The 21,853-nt window shown below is 34.0% G+C and overlaps 1 protein-coding gene across 1 annotated transcript in view; it reads left to right on the forward strand.

Annotated features, from left to right (window-relative positions):
• LOC142356786 (uncharacterized) overlaps positions 1-21,411 on the forward strand; it is a 26,467-nt gene extending 5,056 nt beyond the window's left edge. Inside the window, exons 4-8 of the mRNA XM_075408579.1 lie at positions 1-176; positions 2,390-2,623; positions 7,152-7,395; positions 11,528-11,683; positions 21,255-21,411. The exon at positions 1-176 is cut by the window's left edge and continues 1 nt beyond it. Of these exons, the coding sequence (XP_075264694.1) occupies positions 1-176; positions 2,390-2,623; positions 7,152-7,395; positions 11,528-11,683; positions 21,255-21,411 (967 nt within the window). The remainder of the gene's footprint in view (positions 177-2,389; positions 2,624-7,151; positions 7,396-11,527; positions 11,684-21,254) is intronic.
• The last annotated feature ends 442 nt before the right edge of the window (positions 21,412-21,853 follow it).

Consider the following 21,853-nt stretch of genomic DNA (forward strand, 5'->3'; position numbering starts at 1 on the left):
CCTGCATGGCGTAATCTTGGATATATATAGTTACTCGTCGTCATGGGTGAAACTGTCTATTACTGCCGAAGACAAGGACTGGTCTCTGGATTACATTTTGTTCAGGAATGATGACGAAATTGCCAACTTCACTCATCCTAATTACTACGGATCTGAATCAATTTGGATGGATGCAGGTATAAAAAAGCCAAAATTTAGCAAAAACTATACAACCAGTGAAACAAGATTTTCTACAAAATGTTATGACATATAATTTTGTGAGATTCGTAGCAAAATTGCATTCATTTTACCAAAAAACTGATAAGCCGAAATTTTGAAGCAGACAATACTTTTAAGTAGGTCGCAAAAGGCATGCCGCATAAATTAAATGAATTTTTATGCAACCAGTTCGCCCGTGTGGAAAACGATATAAAATGGAAACAGGAATTTGGAACACAATTCTCTCTCTAATTTCATTACGTGGCCAGTTTACGAAAAATCGTTCATCAAAAACTTTTGCGTTTTGTGGAATCGAGTGACAACTCCCCAGTTTTTACTATTCATATACCCTTTTCAACGATGAAATATAGGTACACGAAACGTGGAATTAATTGATTTATACCGAGGAAAAGTCCTGAATTTTGTCACCAGTATTTAAGGATAAAATTAACCCAATTGCACAATTCAGAAAGTGTGATTGTCCTAAAACTTTACTGCCCAAATTGTATGTGTAATTACTTCAGAAACAATTCACAGACCCAATTGTTAATGTGAACAGAGATAAGTTTAACCACAAAACAGCTAATTAAGCTCTTTATCCACAATTAGTTCCGAAAAGTAAAATTATGATATTAATCCTCAATCAGTTTTTCTTCAATTCAATTTATTTAACAATATCCTATTTATTTGGAAACAGTTAGTTGTAGTGTGGAAACTAGTGACCTATGGCGTACAAATTAGTGATAAAAGAGTGTTCCAAAATTTCAGACAAATTAGTGATAAAAGAGTGTTCCAAATAATCAAGCAAATTAGCTAAAAGAGTGTTCCAAAATTTCGGGCTAACCCCATGAACACGCGTTGTGAAAAATGAGTGCACATATATCCAATTTTGAAGCAAATTTGAATTAATTCTGCCTACAACAGCCTGAAAACACTATTCTTAAACTATGGGTTGTGAAAATGCCCGACAAAATTGTGTATGTTTACCCAGTTTCTGTGACATTGGCCACGTATTGTTGCCCAACAAGACTGTTAACGGTGAAAGAGACAAGTGCTAGAGCTTCTACAGTTCAATTTTTTCTTAATAAAGTTTACTACCTGAAAATGAGAAAGGTTTGACAGAAAAACGCAATTTTGATTACACCGTAGAAATGAAAATTAGCAATAGTAATAAAAAAATTCCCGTATTTATTTTTTCAATTTCTTTTCAAAATTTGCCCCACCAACTAAATGATTTCATTGGCAGTGGAAATAAGTTATACGGTTTATTTTATTTCACAATTTCAAAACCAGTTGTGGCTACAAATTTTAAAGTTTGTAATTGCAGGAAATGCAAATTTGAAAAAAAACCCAGAAGTTTTGATTACTTGGAAGTGAAGCAATAAAAAATAGTCATGAGGAATGCTATGATCTCTATGCACGTTTTATAATATAGAAACTGCTGATTTGTCTTCTGGCTGCATTTCCTTTTTTGTCTTCATCTGGAGAAGTTTTTATCCAAATTAACTTCCAATAGATGTCTTGCAAGATCTTATGAGAATCGTATTTTTCCTCCAAGATAGTCATTTATCTTTCAAGGTGGTTCAGCATAACTTTTCATCTTAGGAACATGTAAACGAATAAGAACGAACATTGCAGCTGCACTTTGTTGACAGTGAAAACTGAAATTAAGAAAACTTGAGTAAGAAGAAAAAAGTTCAATCTGAAGTTAGATTAATTGTGTGTAAAAATAGATATAGGTATTATATCAATCAGTGAGAACTGCAAAGAAGTAAAACAGTAACGGTTTATGTTCAGCTGTCTGGAATTAAACTTTTTTTTTGAATAAACTCAATGTTTTTTAAATTTAATTAAACTCATAAAATACATGCTATTTATTCTCTTGAAACCTCGTCACAGAACAAAAAGTTTGCTTCAATAGGAACTAATGAGACCAGAGATTGACCAGAACGAACATTGAAAAACTTTTCATGACTACTATTTGTCTTGCCAGATCTTGCAAGATTCCCATTGTCTTGCGAAAGTTTCACTGAAATTGCTGAAGTTATCACATGTTTGTCTCAAATCAACCTTTTTTAACGTTGGGTACCAATCAAACTCTCAGGCCATTTTTGTTTAATTGCTCGGTCTTCTCTACCAAGGAGCTCTGCAACAGCGAATTACAAAATGTACAAAAAGATTTTCTTTTTAGGAGTGAACCCCGCCACGGTTTATTGGTATAATATTGTCCAAACAGATCGTTTGAATGGTTTCACATCGCCATCTGAGACGGTATATGTGTGCACGGATCCACCGACTCCTAGAAGTGTGAATTACACCATTGATATGGATTCTATGGTGGCAGAGATTACTTGGATTATTCCTTCAGTGGTCTACAGTCTAAATATTTCCGTTGAAATTACAACCGATTCTGACAACACACATCGTAAGTATTTAGAACTCAAGTAATTATTGGATTAAAAACTATATTTCAAAAAAACTAGCTTTTGAGTAGTTTTTAGTATGTATTTGAGACCCTGATTTAATCTGGCTTGGCTATAACTCCCTGACGTGCAGATTTTTTGTCCTGAGTTCAGATAGTCCACCGGACTGGAGGACATTGAGCATCCCGAGTTGAGATTTCTATACGCTACGCCTTTAGTTTAAGAAATGGTCGTCAGTTCTTGTTTGTTTAACTCAGCAAGAACCATCAAAGCACTCATGACTTTATTCGTTGAATAGATTCATGCCACTGACATGGTTTCTAAATGACAAAAACAGATGGACACGACTCCTTTGCCCAACTAATCCATAACCGAAATATAACCAAAAGAAACAATCAAAGTAATCATAATATTAATTATTCATCACCATCTCGTCAATAACTTTAATCGTAAAGTTAAAATATACAATTGAAAAATTCTTTCAAAATCCATTTCCATCGACAATTTCAATGTTAAGGGCCCATTTTTATTTTTGTTTTAAAACATAAGATGCATTTTATCAAATTTGGTGATTGCTATAAACGTAATAATTAATACTTTCCCATCAGAATTTTTCCAACAGTTTTCCAAATCTTAGAGAATTGAGAAGAAACATTAAAAAAGCCTTGTGAACGAATTGCTTCAGTGATCGAAAGTCTTCAACAAACTTGCGTTGGAAAGTTTCAGCTTTCTTCACCTTCTTGTTGCAAATTTCTTTTCCACAAGGCATATTTGGCTGAATAAGATCTGAGTGAAAAAAATTTTTTTTTAGTGATCGAAGTAATGATCAACAAGAACTGCTCAGTAATTATGTAGCAGGTGTTTTGACCAATTCCATCAGGTAAAAACCTGTCTTTTTTCTTTTTTTTTTCAGGAAGCGAGAGAAAGTCCTCGCTAGTGGAATAATAATTGAGATGACAAAGAGACTATTAATGTGCGTTCGCAGATGATGTTCCGACCCGCGCTCATCTACATTTTTGACTTAATTGTCGTTTGACTTACAATTTTGACAAAGAGGTGATCAAAAATAGATATTTGAGTTTAAAAATCGTTGCACAGCCAAACTAATAGTCGAAGTAATTATTGCCATGCGTCAATGCGACAAGATCTGCCCCTCAAAAGATCTCGAGAAAAAACCAGCAACAATTTTACGGCGGAATCAAACATCTAATTTTAAAAGCACCTAGTAACAACGTTAAATTACAATCAGACAAAACCCTAACTACACAATTTTTCTTTCTCCTAACTACACAGCAGATGGGATTGTTCTTTAATCAGACAAGGTAACATGTTGACGAAAAGAAAGAATAATAATGAGGCGAAATTCAAAAATCACTCAAAACTGTTTAAACCAAATAATTTCGAAAGTCCTAAAAACCATTAGCTTTTAACAATATAGTTCTAGATAAACTTATTAAAGAGTGAAAACAAAACCAGTAGAATCTGACTCTCGTTATATTAAGTCATAGGAGTGGACTGAAGATGCAGAAAAACAGAAAAAATACGAACAACAAATTACAAACATTGCGAAAACAGAAGTTACTGAAACCATTAAAATCAGAAGCTATTATCTGAATATTGGATTTTTTATTTCAATTTCATTTTACAATATTTTAGCTTAAATTATTCTGAAAGAAAAAATCTGTTTAACTGGGCCACATTTGGAAGTCATTGGGATCTGTTATAAGGCGATTGTGCTAAAGGAAGAGAAAAAGTAACCCAAATACACTACTCACAGAACCGTTGTGAAAACGCAAATTGGCCTACTAACAAAACAACACTTGCCTCATAATATCAGTAAACATGTTATTTTTTAAAATAAAAGGAATTGTATAGGACCTCTCAATGATGAGAGTAAGTTACAAGTTGTCGAAAAGAACAACAAAAACAGAAAAAAATGGAAAATTCTTTGATAAATTTAAAGATGTATGATGTAATAAGCTTTAAGACTATTCGCTATAAACTGATTGCTTCGGATGAAATCATTCATCCAATCCTCAGATACAAGCTTAAGAGACCGGTCAGCATTTCACGGCTACAATAAGAAAAGAAAGAGGCAAAAACAGCCAAATCAAAAAAAAAATTGAGCGAGAAAAGTGTCGAAGTCCTTAAAAAAAGAAAAAACTGTTCAGCGTTCAATTTATTTCAGCATTTTTTCCTTCTTTCTATCATTTTTGATACCAAAAAATCAACAAAAATGAACAATTGCATCAAAACGACGAAAGCTTTGAGAAAACCATAGTTTCAACGCCATTAAATTCGGTAGCTGTCAGCGGAAGCTAATAAATACGCTGAGTTATAAGTCGCTATAAGATGGCTGTGATGACTGTCATTCATAAGTCATCATGAAGAATTTACAGTAAGTCAATGACTATGAGAACAACAACAAATACAGGCAAAATCCGAAAATGATGTAGAAAAGCGTGAGAAGAGTGTGTCGAAACCATTTAAAACATGAGCATTTCACTGAAAACTGTATGTATGGTCAAACAAACCTCCTCTCTAAGTCAATGCAAATATCAATTTAAAGATAATTTGTTAAGATTCCAAAAGGAACCATAATTGCGAAAGAAAATTTCCAAAAATTTGTTTAAAAAAATTTGCGAACTCGTGCATCGAAGTCATAGTACCAATATTTAGAAGAAGAAACCGCTAACTAGTTTAACTTTTGCTGATTTACAGAAAAAGGGAGTTCCGTCATTACCGAGATTGACTTACAGGTCACAAAGTCAAGTTTAATATCGATTTATGTTAGAAAAACTTCTCGAAAAGTCATTTTTTATAAAGTCTTAACAGCCGTTAAGTTCAAAAACTTTCAACAGAATCAATAAACAACCTCAGTTATGTCTCGATTGGAGGACAAAAAATTTTGTCGTGAATAGGTAATCAATAGGACATCACGATAAGTCTTATGACTATGGAAACAACAAATACAAGCAAAAACCAAAATCTTTCTGTAAAAAAAGTGCGAGAAGAAAGTGTCGAAGTGTGTTTAAATGGCTTCGACACTTTCTTCTCGCACTTTTTTTACAGAAATATTTTGGTTTTTGGTTGTATTTGTTATTGCTGTTTCCATAGTCATAAGACTTATCGTGATGTCCTATTGATTACCTATGCACGACAAATATCGTTGTCCTCCAATCGAGACATAACTGAGGGTGTTTATTGATTCTGTTGAAAGTTTTCGAACTTAACGGATGTTAAGACTTTTTAAAAACTGACTTTTCGAGAAGTTTTTCTAACATAAATCGATAGTAAACTTAACTTTGTGAACCGTAAGTCAATCTCGGTAATGACGGGACTCCCTTTTTCTCTAAATCAGCAAAAGGTAATCTAGTTAGCGGTATCATCTTCTAAATATTGGTGCTATAAACTTCGCTGAAAGTTTTATCCATTATGCATTGAACGTGTTCTTAAGCCAACGGGAGATATCAATATCAGGATAATGTGATAAGATTTCATGAGGAACCAAAAATACGAAAAAATCAAAAAATTAAAAAAAAAATTTATGAAATCTTAGGGCATTGAAACCATGTAAAAATTAGTTAGAAAATAAAACTGCTGAAAAGATTAATATTGGTTGCAATTAAAGGAAAGGAGGTCCTGTCATTACCGAGACTGACTTAGAATTCACGAAAATAAGTTTAAGGTCGGTTAATGTTAAAAAAATTTCTCGGAAAACCATTTTTAAAGTCTTTACAGCCATTAGCTTTCCTCTCAAAGCTCTAGATAGGTTCTCCTAATGCTCAATGAAAAACTTATCGCAGGTATAGTCAATGACTCTGCCAGTAGTCTATGCCATACGGCTCCAAAATTTTAGTAAAACACAAAAAAAGGAAAATCAAATTTTCATTTAAAGTTACGAAAACTCAGATTCGAAGCCAAAAAGAACACAAGCGATTCCTTGAAAACAAATTGTTTTGTTCATTATGGTCCAATAGACTGTAAACCAGGTTTATACTTAACGGAACCTCGATATGAGAATGGAATAGTTTCTAGGGCACTTAAGAAAAATGTGAAAAGTTTTCTAAAAAAAAACTCAAATAGAATTCGTTTTTTATAGTAAATTTCCCTATGAGACCGAAACTAGTCTTTTTTATCGTTATTCTTCTATTAGGAACTCAAAATTAATCCAGCTTGTGGCTGAAATATAATTTTGAATTAATATTTTTTATAAAAAAAAAACAACTTAATTTGAAGAAAATTTACACTAAAAGTGAACAAAATATCTCGTGTTCACACAAAGCTTCAATCCTTGATAAATCCTGGAAAGAAACGAAATTTAAAAAAATCTTTTTAGTTTCGAATTCTACGCTGGACGAGCTTTTTTTTGATACCACTCGCAATTCTCTGCGATGAATATAGCGATCGGCCAAAATTGTCGGAACAAAAAAAACACATTTGAGTATATAGTTCCTCCCCCCACAATTGGGGTCGGAACGAATATACGTTTTCTTGCTAATTGGCTTTTAATGGCTTTTTCTGTCTCAGCTCTTCGCGTGGCAACGTCACCTCCATTTACATGGCCTGAAACTCTGAGCCTCCGAGATCACTACCAGTTCTATGTCCGTTTCGTCATCCATTGTGGCTTATCGAACAACATATCCAAATATCAATATTCCTCCTGGGCGTCAGTCAGTGTAAAAGCCAGTGTGCCAGAGTTGTCAGTGACTCAGATCGATGAGACTACGGCTGCCATTAATGTCAGCAAATACGAGGAGTTCTTCAATTTAAGGTCAGATATTAGAGACCCCAAGTCGAGGTCAAGATTTTATGAACAGACCCAAAAAATCAAGGGGAGACGGCATCGACTCAAATTATTTGTTAAACAGTCCTAAAGTTCCTTTAATGGGTTCACACACGGTCTTTTTTTAGACGGGTAGTAGGATGGACAAGGAAAATTCTCACAGTATATCAGAGGAGATTAAACATACCGGAAATACCTGAGAAAAAGCGTTCGTGTGATTATCATTACATTTGTATTTCATACCACCTTTGAGTAATAATTACAACTTCAGTGAATTCAGAATCCTCCTCGTTGGCAGTATGAGAAGAAATCTAAACGGTTTGGGATTAAAGGTAATTATAAAAGGTGTTGCTTATTCAGATCTGCTGATCTCAAATTTTTGAATTGAACAATGTCAACGAAATCAAGAATCAAATGAAAGGGAATATGATTAATGGATTGTGAATTCTTCAGTGAACCATATCATGACCTAACTACGATTCTGAGAATTATCCCTCTAGCAATTTCTGATTTTGATAATATTTTCTTTTCTTCTAATAGAACCTGTACTGGGATGTTTTAAACTTTGTGGGCAAAGTAAATTAACTGACAAAATGGGCGGACTGAGATTGAAAGCCTGGGGTGCTTTCAACCGGTGCTTCCATTTGCATCCTGGAAGATTGTAGGCACCCTCTCAGAGTAAACGGTAAACACCTAGAAAAAAAACAAGGAGGCTTGGTTATGTGCGTTTGCACATAATGTACGGGCCCCGCTTGTCCAGTTTCTTGGCCATCCAAGCAGAGATAGGAAAAAGTCGTAATTATAAAGGATAGATTATGGTTTCTAAATTAAAATTTAAAGCATTCTCAAAATAGGACAGACATGTATGCCAGTGAGCTTGACATCAGTTTCAATATTTCTTCTTGCACCAGAAGGAATCAAAAATGATTTGAGCAAAACACTTCACATTTAGTTGAGAAAAAAATCATCACAATAGCAATTTCTTGAACACGAAATAGTTTCATGACGTAAACACATAATTTTGTCAAAAACAAAAATCTCAGCTCACTTAAAAAACAAACTTGTTCCATATCTTGCTCGAACTCTATTTGGTTTCTGCATTCCCAGATAAAATTTATTATATCCAGCAATTTATCAATTGATTGACCAAAATAATACAGCTTGTGGCAAAATTGACGTCATGAACCCAAAATCAGAAACAGTGCTCGAGTTCAGCTCCAAAAACGAAGATAATAAACAATTTTGGCCTTTGATGGAAAGCAAAATATTTTCGGAAGTATGATGATGCCAAGTTAACCCGTACAAATGAAAATTTATTGAACCAATGCAAATAAATTTTCAGAGAAACAACTGAAAAAAAGTCAAGGGAAAAGGACTAAAGTGACATTTCAGAAGGAATTCGTTGCATCAAAGTTAAAAAAAAAACAAGTTACTTCTTGTTAAAAATCTTAACCGCAGTTTGAAAACAAAATCTTTTTCATAGTATTCAGCAAGTGTGTTTTTGAGAGAAACGTCTCTTAATTGCACTAAATGACAAAGTGACAAAAAAAGACAACAAGCAAAACAAATAACAACAAATTAAAGCAAGATTTAAAAAACATAGATAAACATAAATTCACTAAATCCCTTTGACTGCCTTAGAATACTCATGAGACCTGATATTATTGGAAATATGAGACAAGACAACAAAAACAGACAAACACGTAGAAAAATTAAATGCCAATTGTATTTTTTTAAAATAAGATTAGTATAAAATGAAAGACTCAAAAGCAATTCAATTAGTTTTAGCAGATAGCAGCAGTGAACTGTCATTAATGAGCAAAATCTGTCGGCAGAAAAAACGATGAAAGACGTAAAATAGTCAAAAGTCATTAAAAATTGTTGCTGATAAGCAATTTTTCAGTATACAGCATAACCTACTGACATCAAACATATAAAACTTTCCTTGACAGCGTTCTACAAAGCCCAATATTGGCTTTTATTAATGAGGTTAAATCATACTCACGAAACCACAACAGATGGACGCAAAAGGCAAACATCAGACTAAAAAAACCCAAGCTTACGAAAATAAAATTGTGCCAAACCTATAAATCATCGACTAAAATTATATGAAAGAGAAAACAAGTGTGCTCTCATTCATCAATGTCAGCAAGTAGACTCAAAAAATCGCAAAAATTTACAAGACCCTCCTATGAAATTATAAATAAACTTGCAGGAAATCAACAGAATTAACATCAAAGGTATCAATCAAATTACTCGACGTGAAAAATTTTACCATCAAATTTCTAAACCTCATTCAAACACAAAATGTTCTCTCCGCTTTAAGAACAAATTTCAAGGAATTGTTGCTTTGCAACCACTCATTACTTTTCGTTCTTTCCTATCTTTGTGTTACCGAAATCACTGCTTTAGCTTGAATTGTCATTGAGAGTTAAAAAGTCAAAAAGAAGTAAATGTCTTAAATAAATGACGGCTCCTCAATATCATCTAAATCCCTTCGATTATGAAACCACAATGGGACTAATAGCGGTCTTGCTATATGTTCACAAGGTCAGAAGCAGCATAAAAAAATTTCGATGATTTAAAGATATATTTTTTTAAAAAATCAAAAATTTGGCAATGATTATGCTAAAAATTAAAAAAAAAATTATGGTACAAAAGAGATTGTTGACTTAAGCTTCAAAAAACCCATATTTTTGAAATTTCGACAATAAATCTGGATTTTTTGTTAAAACCACTCATGACTTGCTACCACAGCAATACAGCGATCGACCAAAATTTGCTGACAATAAACTCATTTGAGCATATAACGCCCCAATAAGTGGGAAAAAAACAGTAAAATTTACTTCTATTAAGAAAAGAGATATTTGAGTTAGAATAAATATCGCCAAAATTTTTCTTAGAGATCATATCTTTGATATATATTTATATTAGAAAAATTAAAATGGCCAATGTAACAAAAAAACCTTAAAAAGGCTCCCTGGGAAAAGAAAAGGGGATTATGAAAACAAAATCAAAAATTAAATTTATATGAGCAACAACAAAGAAACCGTTGATCACTGAGTGGCGCAGATTTTTCCAGTGCAACCAAGCACAAATCCCGGGTAAAAATTTTGTCAAGATTTGCGTTGAAAAGTCTTGAAAAAGTTTTTTCACAACTATTCCGCAAAACCCCCGCATCTTGTGTGTGAACTTTGAAAGTTTTGCATTTCTTAGCTGTTAATTCTTCTAATAATAGCAGATTTAGCGGCAATTTTTTCTTGCATTTGTCACTGCATTTTAACTGCATCTTCACTGCTGACTTTTACGGGTTCAAACACCGCACCTCTTTTTCTTTAAGGGTTTCAGAATTTTTTTTTGCGCCACCTGTCACGTACTTCCTGGATAATTATTTATAATCTAAATCAGATTAACTCATAATTTTTGGTTTGATTTTTTGCACGGTTTAAGATCTTTAGCGTTGAAATTTTCGTTTACACTAAGTGGTGAAAACACTCGTTGTAAAAGTGGTAAAAAAATGTTTCACGGCTATCAACCTCTTTATTGTGAAATTTTCACAGCTAAAAACTGCAAATATTTCCCCGGACCTACCTCACATACTATTTCAGTGCTGAATCATTACATTTCAATTATGTGTTTTATTATGTCAAGTTTACTGATCATGACACTTTATAGACTGTTTATGACTGTTTATGACTGTCTTTTTAGCTTCTACTATGTCGATGGGCTGCATAGTATGAAATAATAAACTTCCTTTTTTCTTGACAGAATGAATCATAAACTGTCTTTTGCCTGCAAAGCATGATTTTAAGATGCGCATGATGCGAAGATTCGCTTGATTTAGGATGCGCAGGATGCTTAGTATTCGCTTAAAATTAGCATCATGACTAATAGAAGCAATTTTCAGCTTGCCTTCCTGCTCATTTTACCGCGCTTTGTTTGCTCAAGTGGCACTTAATTTGCAAAATTGACGCTGTGCAAAGCATAAATTTGAGCATTTATATTAAGCATAAATTTTGTTTACAGTAATTTGGTTAAAATCATGTAATCATGCAGTCAAAATCAAAATCGTGTGTTTGTACGATTAAGTTTTAGTTGTTGCAAGTTTTGAGTTCACAAGATTTGAATTCTCCTCATTCACACGTACAGCCAAAGAAATCACAGCCGGAGGTCGGAGGTCGGTGGTCGGAGGTCGGTTTCAGGAGGTTGGAGGTGGAATAACAGCGTCTGGTGCGCTCGGCTCTGGTCCGATTGGCCGGATGAGTAAAGACCGAAGGTTGTCGATCCCGTCCAGCTGAACAAAATTAAAGGAAACCTAAACATTTGAACGTCAAAATTACATTTGAATTACATAATATGTCAGAAAATTAGTGTCTCCTCAATACAAATAAAGAATACCCCTCCTTAAAAAAGTTATGCAGACTATCCACCCGTTTCTATCCACCAGCACGTTTATGTAACACAAATAGCGCATGCTCCTGGGGTGGGGGGGGGGGTGGGGGAGGCTCGATGGAAGTAGGCGAAGAGAAGGACAGGAGTATTTCGACTTCCTTTGGTACCAGAATAAAGTCACAGAAAAATAAAAGAAAGACTCACAGCGGCTGTAATCTGCTCGGTTGTTTGCGCTAATAATGTGCTATATGCAATCTTTGACGTCAATCATTAAAAAGAACTTGGTCAATTATTCCGTAGGATTCAGGATAGTTCATTAATCAGAAATCACACAGCTCAATTTGTTGAGAAGCATTAGGTCTAACTTGAAGGAAGGTGAGAGCAGGAGCTCAAAAACCTAGGTTGGGGGGTCACTTTTTAGCTCCATCATGTAAAGAATTGGATTTAAAAATAAAAAATTTGATTTTTTTGCACTGATTTTGTCTCTTTTCAACTGTTTCCACTTTATCTTGCACACAGCTATTTTTTGAGAAGCTTTAGGTCTAAATTGAAGGTAGGTGAGAGCAGGAGCTCAAAAACCTAGGTTGGGGGGTCACTTTTCAGCTCCATCATATAAAGAATTTGATTTAAAAATAAAAAATTTGATTTTTTTTGCACTGATTTTGTCTCTTTTCAACTGTTTCCACTTTATCTTGCACACAGCTATTTTTTTTTGAGAAGCATTAGGTCTAATTTGAAGGAAGGTGAGAGCAGGAGCTTAAAAACCTAGGTTGGGGGGTCACTTTTTAGCTCCATCATATAAAGAATTTGATTTAAAAAGAAAAAATTTGATTTTTTTGCACTGATTTTGTCTCTTTTCAACTGTTTCCACTTTATCTTGCACACAGCTATTTTTTTGAGAAGCATTAGGTCTAGTTTGAAGGTAGGTGAGAGCAGGAGCTCAAAAACCTAGGTTGGGGGGTCACTTTTTAGCTCCATCATATAAAGAATTTGATTTAAAAAGAAAAAATTTGATTTTTTTGCACTGATTTTGTCTCTTTTCAGCTGTTTCCACTTTATCTTGCACACAGCTATTTTTTTGAGAAGCATTAGGTCTAATTTGGAGGTAGGTGAGAGCAGGAGCTCAAAAACCTAGGTTGGGGGTCACTTTTTAGCTCCATCATATAAAGAATTTGATTTAAAAATAAAAAGTTTGATTTTTTTTGCACTGATTTTGTCTCTTTTCAACTGTTTCCACTTTATCTTGCACACAGCTATTTTTTTGAGAAGCATTAGGTCTAATTTGAAGGAAGGCGAGAGCAAGAGCTCAAAAACCCAGGTTGGGGGGTCACTTTTCAGCTCCATCATATAAAGAATTTGATTTAAAAATAAAAAATTTGATTTTTTTGCACTGATTTTGTCTCTTTTCAACTGTTTCCACTTTATCTTGCACACAGCTATTTTTTTGAGAAGCATTAGGTCTAATTTGAAGGAAGGTGAGAGCAGGAGCTCAAAAACCTAGGTTCGGGGGTCACTTTTTAGCTCCATCATATAAAGAATTTGATTTAAAAATAAAAATTTGATTTTATTGCACTGATTTTGTCTCTTTTCAACTGTTTCCACTTTATCTTGCACACAGCTATTTTTTTTGAGAAACATTAGGTCTAATTTGAAGGAAGGTGAGAGCAAGAGCTCAAAAACCCAGGTTGGGGGGTCACTTTTTAGCTCCATCATATAAAGAATTTGATTTAAAAATAAAAAATTTGATTTTTTTGCACTGATTTTGTCTCTTTTCAACTGTTTCCACTTTATCTTGCACACAGCTATTTTTTGAGAAGCAGTAGGTCTAATTTGAAGGAAGGTGAGAGCAGGAGCTCAAAAACCTAGGTTGGGGGGTCACTTTTTAGCTCCATCATATAAAGAATTTGATTTAAAAATAAAAATTTGATTTTATTGCACTGATTTTGTCTCTTTTCAACTGTTTCCACTATATCTTGCACACAGCTATTTTTTTTGAGAAGCATTAGTTCTAATTTGAATGAAGGTGAGAGCAGGAGCTCAAAAACCTAGGTTGGGGTGGTCACTTTTTAGCTCCATCATATAAAGAATTTGATATAAAAATAAAAAATTTGATTTTTTTTGCACTGATTTTGTCTCTTTTCAAGTGTTTCCACTTTATCTTGCACACAGCTATTTTTTTGAGAAGCATTAGGTCTAATTTGAAGGAAGGCGAGAGCAGGAGCTTAAAAACCTAGGTTGGGGGGTCACTTTTTAGCTCCATCATATAAAGAATTGGATTTAAAAATAAAAAAATTTGATTTTTTTGCACTGATTTTGTCTCTTTTCAACTGTTTCCACTTTATCTTGCGCACAGCTATTTTTTTGAGAAGCATTAGGTCTAATTTGAAGGTAGGTGAGAGCAGGAGCTCAAAAACCTAGGTTGGGGGGTCACTTTTTAGCTCCATCATATAAAGAATTGGATTTAAAAATAAAAAATTTGATTTTTTTGCACTGATTTTGTCTCTTTTCAACTGTTTCCACTTTATCTTGCACACAGCTATTTTTTTGAGAAGCATTAGGTCTAATTTGAAGGTAGGTGAGAGCAGGAGCTCAAAAACCTAGGTTGGGGGTCACTTTTTAGCTCCATCATATAAAGAATTTGATTTAAAAATAAAAAATTTGATTTTTTTTGCACTGATTTTGTCTCTTTTCAACTGTTTCCACTTTATCTTGCACACAGCTATTTTTTTGAGAAGCAATAGGTCTAATTTGAAGGAAGGCGAGAGCAGGAGCTCAAAAAACCCAGGTTGGGGGGTCACTTTTCAGCTCCATCATATAAAGAATTTGATTTAAAAATAAAAAATTTGATTTTTTGCACTGATTTTGTCTCTTTTCAACTGTTTCCACTTTATCTTGCACACAGCTATTTTTTTGAGAAGCATTAGATCTAATTTGAAGGAAGGTGAGAGCAGGAGCTCAAAAACCTAGGTTGGGGGGTCACTTTTTAGCTCCATCATATAAAGAATTTGATTTAAAAATAAAAATTTGATTTTATTGCACTGATTTTGTCTCTTTTCAACTGTTTCCACTTTATCTTGCACACAGCTATTTTTTTGAGAAGCATTAGGTCTAATTTGAAGGAAGGTGAGAGCAAGAGCTCAAAAACCCAGGTTGGGGGGTCACTTTTTAGCTCCATCATATAAAGAATTTGATTTAAAAATAAAAAATTTGATTTTTTTGCACTGATTTTGTCTCTTTTCAACTGTTTCCACTTTATCTTGCACAAAGATATTTTTTGAGAAGCATTAGGTCTAATTTGAAGGAAGGTGAGAGCAGGAGCTCGAAAACCTAGGTTGGGGGGTCACTTTTTAGCTCCATCATATAAAGAATTTGATTTAAAAATAAAAATTTGATTTTATTGCACTGATTTTGTCTCTTTTCAACTGTTTCCACTTTATCTTGCACACAGCTACTTTTTTGAGAAGCATTAGGTCTAATTTGAAGGAAGGTGAGAGCAAGAGCTCAAAAACCCAGGTTGGGGGGTCACTTTTTAGCTCCATCATATAAAGAATTTGATTTAAAAATAAAAAATTTGATTTTTTGCACTGATTTTGTCTCTTTTCAACTGTTTCCACTTTATCTTGCACACAGCTATTTTTTTGAGAAGCATTAGGTCTAATTTGAAGGAAGGTGAGAGCAGGAGCTCAAAAACCTAGGTTGGGGGGTCACTTTTTAGCTCCATCATATAAAGAATTGGATTTAAAAATAAAAAATTTGATTTTTTTGCACTGATTTTGTCTCTTTTCAACTGTTTCCACTTTATCTTGCACACAGCTATTTTTTTGAGAAGCATTAGGTCTAATTTGAAGGTAGGTGAGAGCAGGAGCTCAAAAACCTAGGTTGGGGGGTCACTTTTTAGCTCCATCATATAAAGAATTTGATTTAAAAATAAAAAATTTGATTTTTTTGCACTGATTTTGTCTCTTTTCAACTGTTTCCACTTTATCTTGCACACAGCTATTTTTTTTGAGAAGCATTAGGTCTAATTTGAAGGAAGGCGAGAGCAAGAGCTCAAAAACCCATGTTGGGGGGTCACTTTTTAGCTCCATCATATAAAGAATTTGATTTAAAAATAAAAAATTTGATTTTTTTGCACTGATTTTGTCTCTTTTCAACTGTTTCCACTTTATCTTGCACACAGCTATTTTTTTGAGAAGCATTAGGTCAAATTTGAAGGAAGGTGAGAGCAGGAGCTCAAAAACCTAGGTTGGGGGTCACTTTTTAGCTCCATCATATAAAGAATTTGATTTAAAAATAAAAATTTGATTTTATTGCACTGATTTTGTCTCTTTTCAACTGTTTCCACTTTATCTTGCACACAGCTATTTTTTTTGAGAAGCATTAGGTCTAATTTGAAGGAAGGTGAGAGCAAGAGCTCAAAAACCCAGGTTGGGGGGTCACTTTTTAGCTCCATCATATAAAGAATTTGATTTAAAAATAAAAAATTTGATTTTTTTGCACTGATTTTGTCTCTTTTCAACTGTTTCCACTTTATCTTGCACACAGATATTTTTTTGAGAAGCATTAGGTCTAATTTGAAGGAAGGTGAGAGCAGGAGCTCGAAAACCTAGGTTGGGGGGGTCACTTTTTAGCTCCATCATATAAAGAATTTGATTTAAAAATAAAAAGTTTGATTTTTTTTGCACTGATTTTGTCTCTTTTCAACTGTTTCCACTTTATCTTGCACACAGCTATTTTTTTGAGAAGCATTAGGTCTAATTTGAAGGTAGGTGAGAGCAGGAGCTCGAAAACCTAGGTTGGGGGGTCACTTTTTAGCTCCATCATATAAAGAATTTGATTTAAAAATAAAAATTTGATTTTATTGCACTGATTTTGTCTCTTTTCAACTGTTTCCACTTTATCTTGCACACAGCTACTTTTTTGAGAAGCATTAGGTCTAATTTGAAGGAAGGTGAGAGCAAGAGCTCAAAAACCCAGGTTGGGGGGTCACTTTTTAGCTCCATCATATAAAGAATTTGATTTAAAAATAAAAAATTTGATTTTTTGCACTGATTTTGTCTCTTTTCAACTGTTTCCACTTTATCTTGCACACAGCTATTTTTTTGAGAAGCATTAGGTCTAATTTGAAGGAAGGTGAGAGCAGGAGCTCAAAACCCTAGGTTGGGGGGTCACTTTTTAGCTCCATCATATAAAGAATTGGATTTAAAAATAAAAAATTTGATTTTTTTGCACTGATTTTGTCTCTTTTCAACTGTTTCCACTTTATCTTGCACACAGCTATTTTTTTGAGAAGCATTAGGTCTAATTTGAAGGTAGGTGAGAGCAGGAGCTCAAAAACCTAGGTTGGGGGGTCACTTTTTAGCTCCATCATATAAAGAATTTGATTTAAAAATAAAAAATTTGATTTTTTTGCACTGATTTTGTCTCTTTTCAACTGTTTCCACTTTATCTTGCACACAGCTATTTTTTTTGAGAAGCATTAGGTCTAATTTGAAGGAAGGCGAGAGCAAGAGCTCAAAAACCCATGTTGGGGGGTCACTTTTTAGCTCCATCATATAAAGAATTTGATTTAAAAATAAAAAATTTGATTTTTTTGCACTGATTTTGTCTCTTTTCAACTGTTTCCACTTTATCTTGCACACAGCTATTTTTTTGAGAAGCATTAGGTCAAATTTGAAGGAAGGTGAGAGCAGGAGCTCAAAAACCTAGGTTGGGGGTCACTTTTTAGCTCCATCATATAAAGAATTTGATTTAAAAATAAAAATTTGATTTTATTGCACTGATTTTGTCTCTTTTCAACTGTTTCCACTTTATCTTGCACACAGCTATTTTTTTTGAGAAGCATTAGGTCTAATTTGAAGGAAGGTGAGAGCAAGAGCTCAAAAACCCAGGTTGGGGGGTCACTTTTTAGCTCCATCATATAAAGAATTTGATTTAAAAATAAAAAATTTGATTTTTTTGCACTGATTTTGTCTCTTTTCAACTGTTTCCACTTTATCTTGCACACAGATATTTTTTTGAGAAGCATTAGGTCTAATTTGAAGGAAGGTGAGAGCAGGAGCTCGAAAACCTAGGTTGGGGGGGTCACTATTTAGCTCCATCATATAAAGAATTTGATTTAAAAATAAAAATTTGATTTTATTGCACTGATTTTGTCTCTTTTCAACTGTTTCCACTTTATCTTGCACACAGCTACTTTTTTGAGAAGCATTAGGTCTAATTTGAAGGAAGGTGAGAGCAAGAGCTCAAAAACCCAGGTTGGGGGGTCACTTTTTAGCTCCATCATATAAAGAATTTGATTTAAAAATAAAAAATTTGATTTTTTTGCACTGATTTTGTCTCTTTTCAACTGTTTCCACTTTATCTTGCACACAGCTATTTTTTTGAGAAGCATTAGGTCTAATTTGAAGGAAGGTGAGAGCAGGAGCTCAAAAACCTAGGTTGGGGGGTCACTTTTTAGCTCCATCATATAAAGAATTTGATTTAAAAATAAAAATTTGATTTTATTGCACTGATTTTGTCTCTTTTCAACTGTTTCCACTTTATCTTGTACACAGCTATTTTTTTTGAGAAGCATTAGTTCTAATTTGAAGGACGGTGAGAGCAGGAGCTCAAAAACTTAGGTTGGGGGGGGTCACTTTTTAGCTCCATCATATAAAGAATTTGATTTAAAAATAAAAAACTTGATTTTATTGCACTGATTTTGTCTCTTTTCAACTGTTTCCACTTTATCTTGCGCAGAGCTTTTTTTTGAGAAGCATTAGGTCTAATTTGAAAGAAGGTGAGAGCAGGAGCTCAAAAACCTAGGTTGGGGGGTCACTTTTTAGCTCCATCATATAAAGAATTTGATTTAAAAATAAAAATTTGATTTTATTGCACTGATTTTGTCTCTTTTCAACTGTTTCCACTTTATCTTGCACACAGCTATTTTTTTTGAGAAGCATTAGGTCTAATTTGAAGGAAGGTGAGAGCAAGAGCTCAAAAACCCAGGTTGGGGGGTCACTTTTTAGCTCCATCATATAAAGAATTTGATTTAAAAATAAAAAATTTGATTTTTTTGCACTGATTTTGTCTCTTTTCAACTGTTTCCACTTTATCTTGCACAAAGATATTTTTTGAGAAGCATTAGGTCTAATTTGAAGGAAGGTGAGAGCAGGAGCTCGAAAACCTAGGTTGGGGGGTCACTTTTTAGCTCCATCATATAAAGAATTTGATTTAAAAATAAAAATTTGATTTTATTGCACTGATTTTGTCTCTTTTCAACTGTTTCCACTTTATCTTGCACACAGCTACTTTTTTGAGAAGCATTAGGTCTAATTTGAAGGAAGGTGAGAGCAAGAGCTCAAAAACCCAGGTTGGGGGGTCACTTTTTAGCTCCATCATATAAAGAATTTGATTTAAAAATAAAAAATTTGATTTTTTTGCACTGATTTTGTCTCTTTTCAACTGTTTCCACTTTATCTTGCACACAGCTATTTTTTTGAGAAGCATTAGGTCTAATTTGAAGGAAGGTGAGAGCAGGAGCTCAAAAACCTAGGTTGGGGGGTCACTTTTTAGCTCCATCTTATAAAGAATTTGATTTAAAAATAAAAATTTGATTTTATTGCACTGATTTTGTCTCTTTTCAACTGTTTCCACTTTATCTTGCACACAGCTATTTTTTTTGAGAAGCATTAGTTCTAATTTGAAGGAAGGTGAGAGCAGGAGCTCAAAAACTTAGGTTGGGGGGGTCACTTTTTAGCTCCATCATATAAAGAATTTGATTTAAAAATAAAAAATTTGATTTTATTGCACTGATTTTGTCTCTTTTCAACTGTTTCCACTTTATCTTGCGCAGAGCTTTTTTTTGAGAAGCATTAGGTCTAATTTGAAAGAAGGTGAGAGCAGGAGCTCAAAAACCTAGGTTGGGGGGTCACTTTTTAGCTCCATCATATAAAAAATTTGATTTAAAAATAAAAAATTTGATTTTATTGCACTGATTTTGTCTCTTTTCAACTGTTTCCACTTTATCTTGCACACAGCTATTTTTTTGAGAAGCATTAAGTCTAATTTGAAGGAAGGTGAGAGCAGGAGCTCAAAAACCTAGGTTGGGGGGTCACTTTTTAGCTCCATCATATAAAGAATTTGATTTAAAAATAAAAAATTTGATTTTTTTGCACTGATTTTGTCTCTTTTCAACTGTTTCCACTTTATCTTGCACACAGCTATTTTTTGAGAAGCATTAGGTCAAATTTGAAGGAAGGTGAGAGCAGGAGCTCAAAAACCTAGGTTGGGGGTCACTTTTTAGCTCCATCATATAAAGAATTTGATTTAAAAATAAAAATTTGATTTTATTGCACTGATTTTGTCTCTTTTCAACTGTTTCCACTTTATCTTGCACACAGCTATTTTTTTTGAGAAGCATTAGGTCTAATTTGAAGGAAGGTGAGAGCAGGAGCTCGAAAACCTAGGTTGGGGGGGTCACTTTTTAGCTCCATCATATAAAGAATTTGATTTAAAAATAAAAATTTGATTTTATTGCACTGATTTTGTCTCTTTTCAACTGTTTCCACTTTATCTTGCACACAGCTATTTTTTTTTGAGAAGCATTAGTTCTAATTTGAAGGAAGGTGAGAGCAGGAGCTCAAAAACTTAGGTTGGGGGGGTCACTTTTTAGCTCCATCATATAAAGAATTTGATTTAAAAATAAAAATTTGATTTTTTTGCACTGATTTTGTCTCTTTTCAACTGTTTCCACCTTCTCTTGCACACTGCTATTTTTTGAGAAAAATAATGTCTATTTTGAAGGTAAGTGAGTGCAGGATCTCAGAAACCTAGGTTGGCCGTGAAAAAATGTAAAACGAAAAAAGAGCGTCAGACGACGATACAAGGGAAAAACAAGATCACCGCAATATATCTCCGCACAGCTTACAGCTTCGCAGCTATAAAATGGGCACAGTGAACACCTCAATCTAGGAACTTTTAGCTGACGGCTTCTTAGCTACATGAAATGCTGCGTTCAAAATATCAAAAGGGCAAAACTTGAAAAATTACTCTTATCAATTGTTTTTTTAAAAAAAAACGAAACTGATTCTTAACTCACTTTGGGCATCGTCGTTAGAGCAAACTGTTGATTTTCGCATCGTTCCCCAATCATCGTGCCGATGACAAGCACTGTTAGCAAAGTCAAGATGTTTGAGGACATAAAATTGTGCAACCCTTGACCACCCCCCCCATTTTTTCCCGCTTTTAATGGGCGTTATGCTAAACGTCTCAAAGCTTTTTCTTGAAATCTGTTCACCACAAACATTATCAAAACGGCGGTCCTTTTGAATTATTTCACAAGTAAATAATGACAAGGTGATTGAAAATGACCTTGAAAATGACAAGGTGATTCATTAAGGTATCTCTAACCATGTAGATGACTTGGAAATGTTTCCCTTAATCTCCTGAAGTGTTTGTGAACAATGTGGCAGTGACTTCAGTCGGTCCTCATCCCACCAGAGCCATCATAAATGGCATTTGTCCAGTTGGCACCAAGTTCACCATTTCAACAGCGGAATCCAAATTCAACAAATCGTGCATCTGAAACGAGGATGGGGCGCCGAAGGATCTAGTGACTTGGGAACCTGAATGCTTGAAGGCCACCTAAACCTGAATTCAACTTAAAGCAAAAGCAATACTGAACTTGAAATCAGCAAAGATGAAAAAAGCAGCACAACATCATAACGATATAATTACCATTCTTTAACAAATTCTTCTAAAACGCTGAGAATCATTGCGGCCATATGACGATAGCCTTGACCTAAGGGTTCAAAGTGAAACCTTCGATTATCTCGAAAGTCTTCTCTTTTAATAAGTTTTGTGCTCTTATAATGACAACCGAGATTATTACTTAGAAAATTATTATTATCGGAAAACAACAGTTTGCATCTAAATCTTTGCGTCGCATGTTTTCCCGCAAATTTCACTTTGGTAGGCCAAATCGCTTCTTTGAATCGCAAAAAATTTTGCAAGATGTAATTAAACACTTCGAGTTGCAACGTCGTTGTTGCCTACAATCCAAAACACATGA

The sequence above is a fragment of the Convolutriloba macropyga genome, unplaced genomic scaffold, assembly GCF_964194025.1.
Source record: "Convolutriloba macropyga unplaced genomic scaffold, txConMacr16.3 SCAFFOLD_1853, whole genome shotgun sequence".
NCBI lineage: Eukaryota > Metazoa > Xenacoelomorpha > Acoela > Convolutidae > Convolutriloba > Convolutriloba macropyga.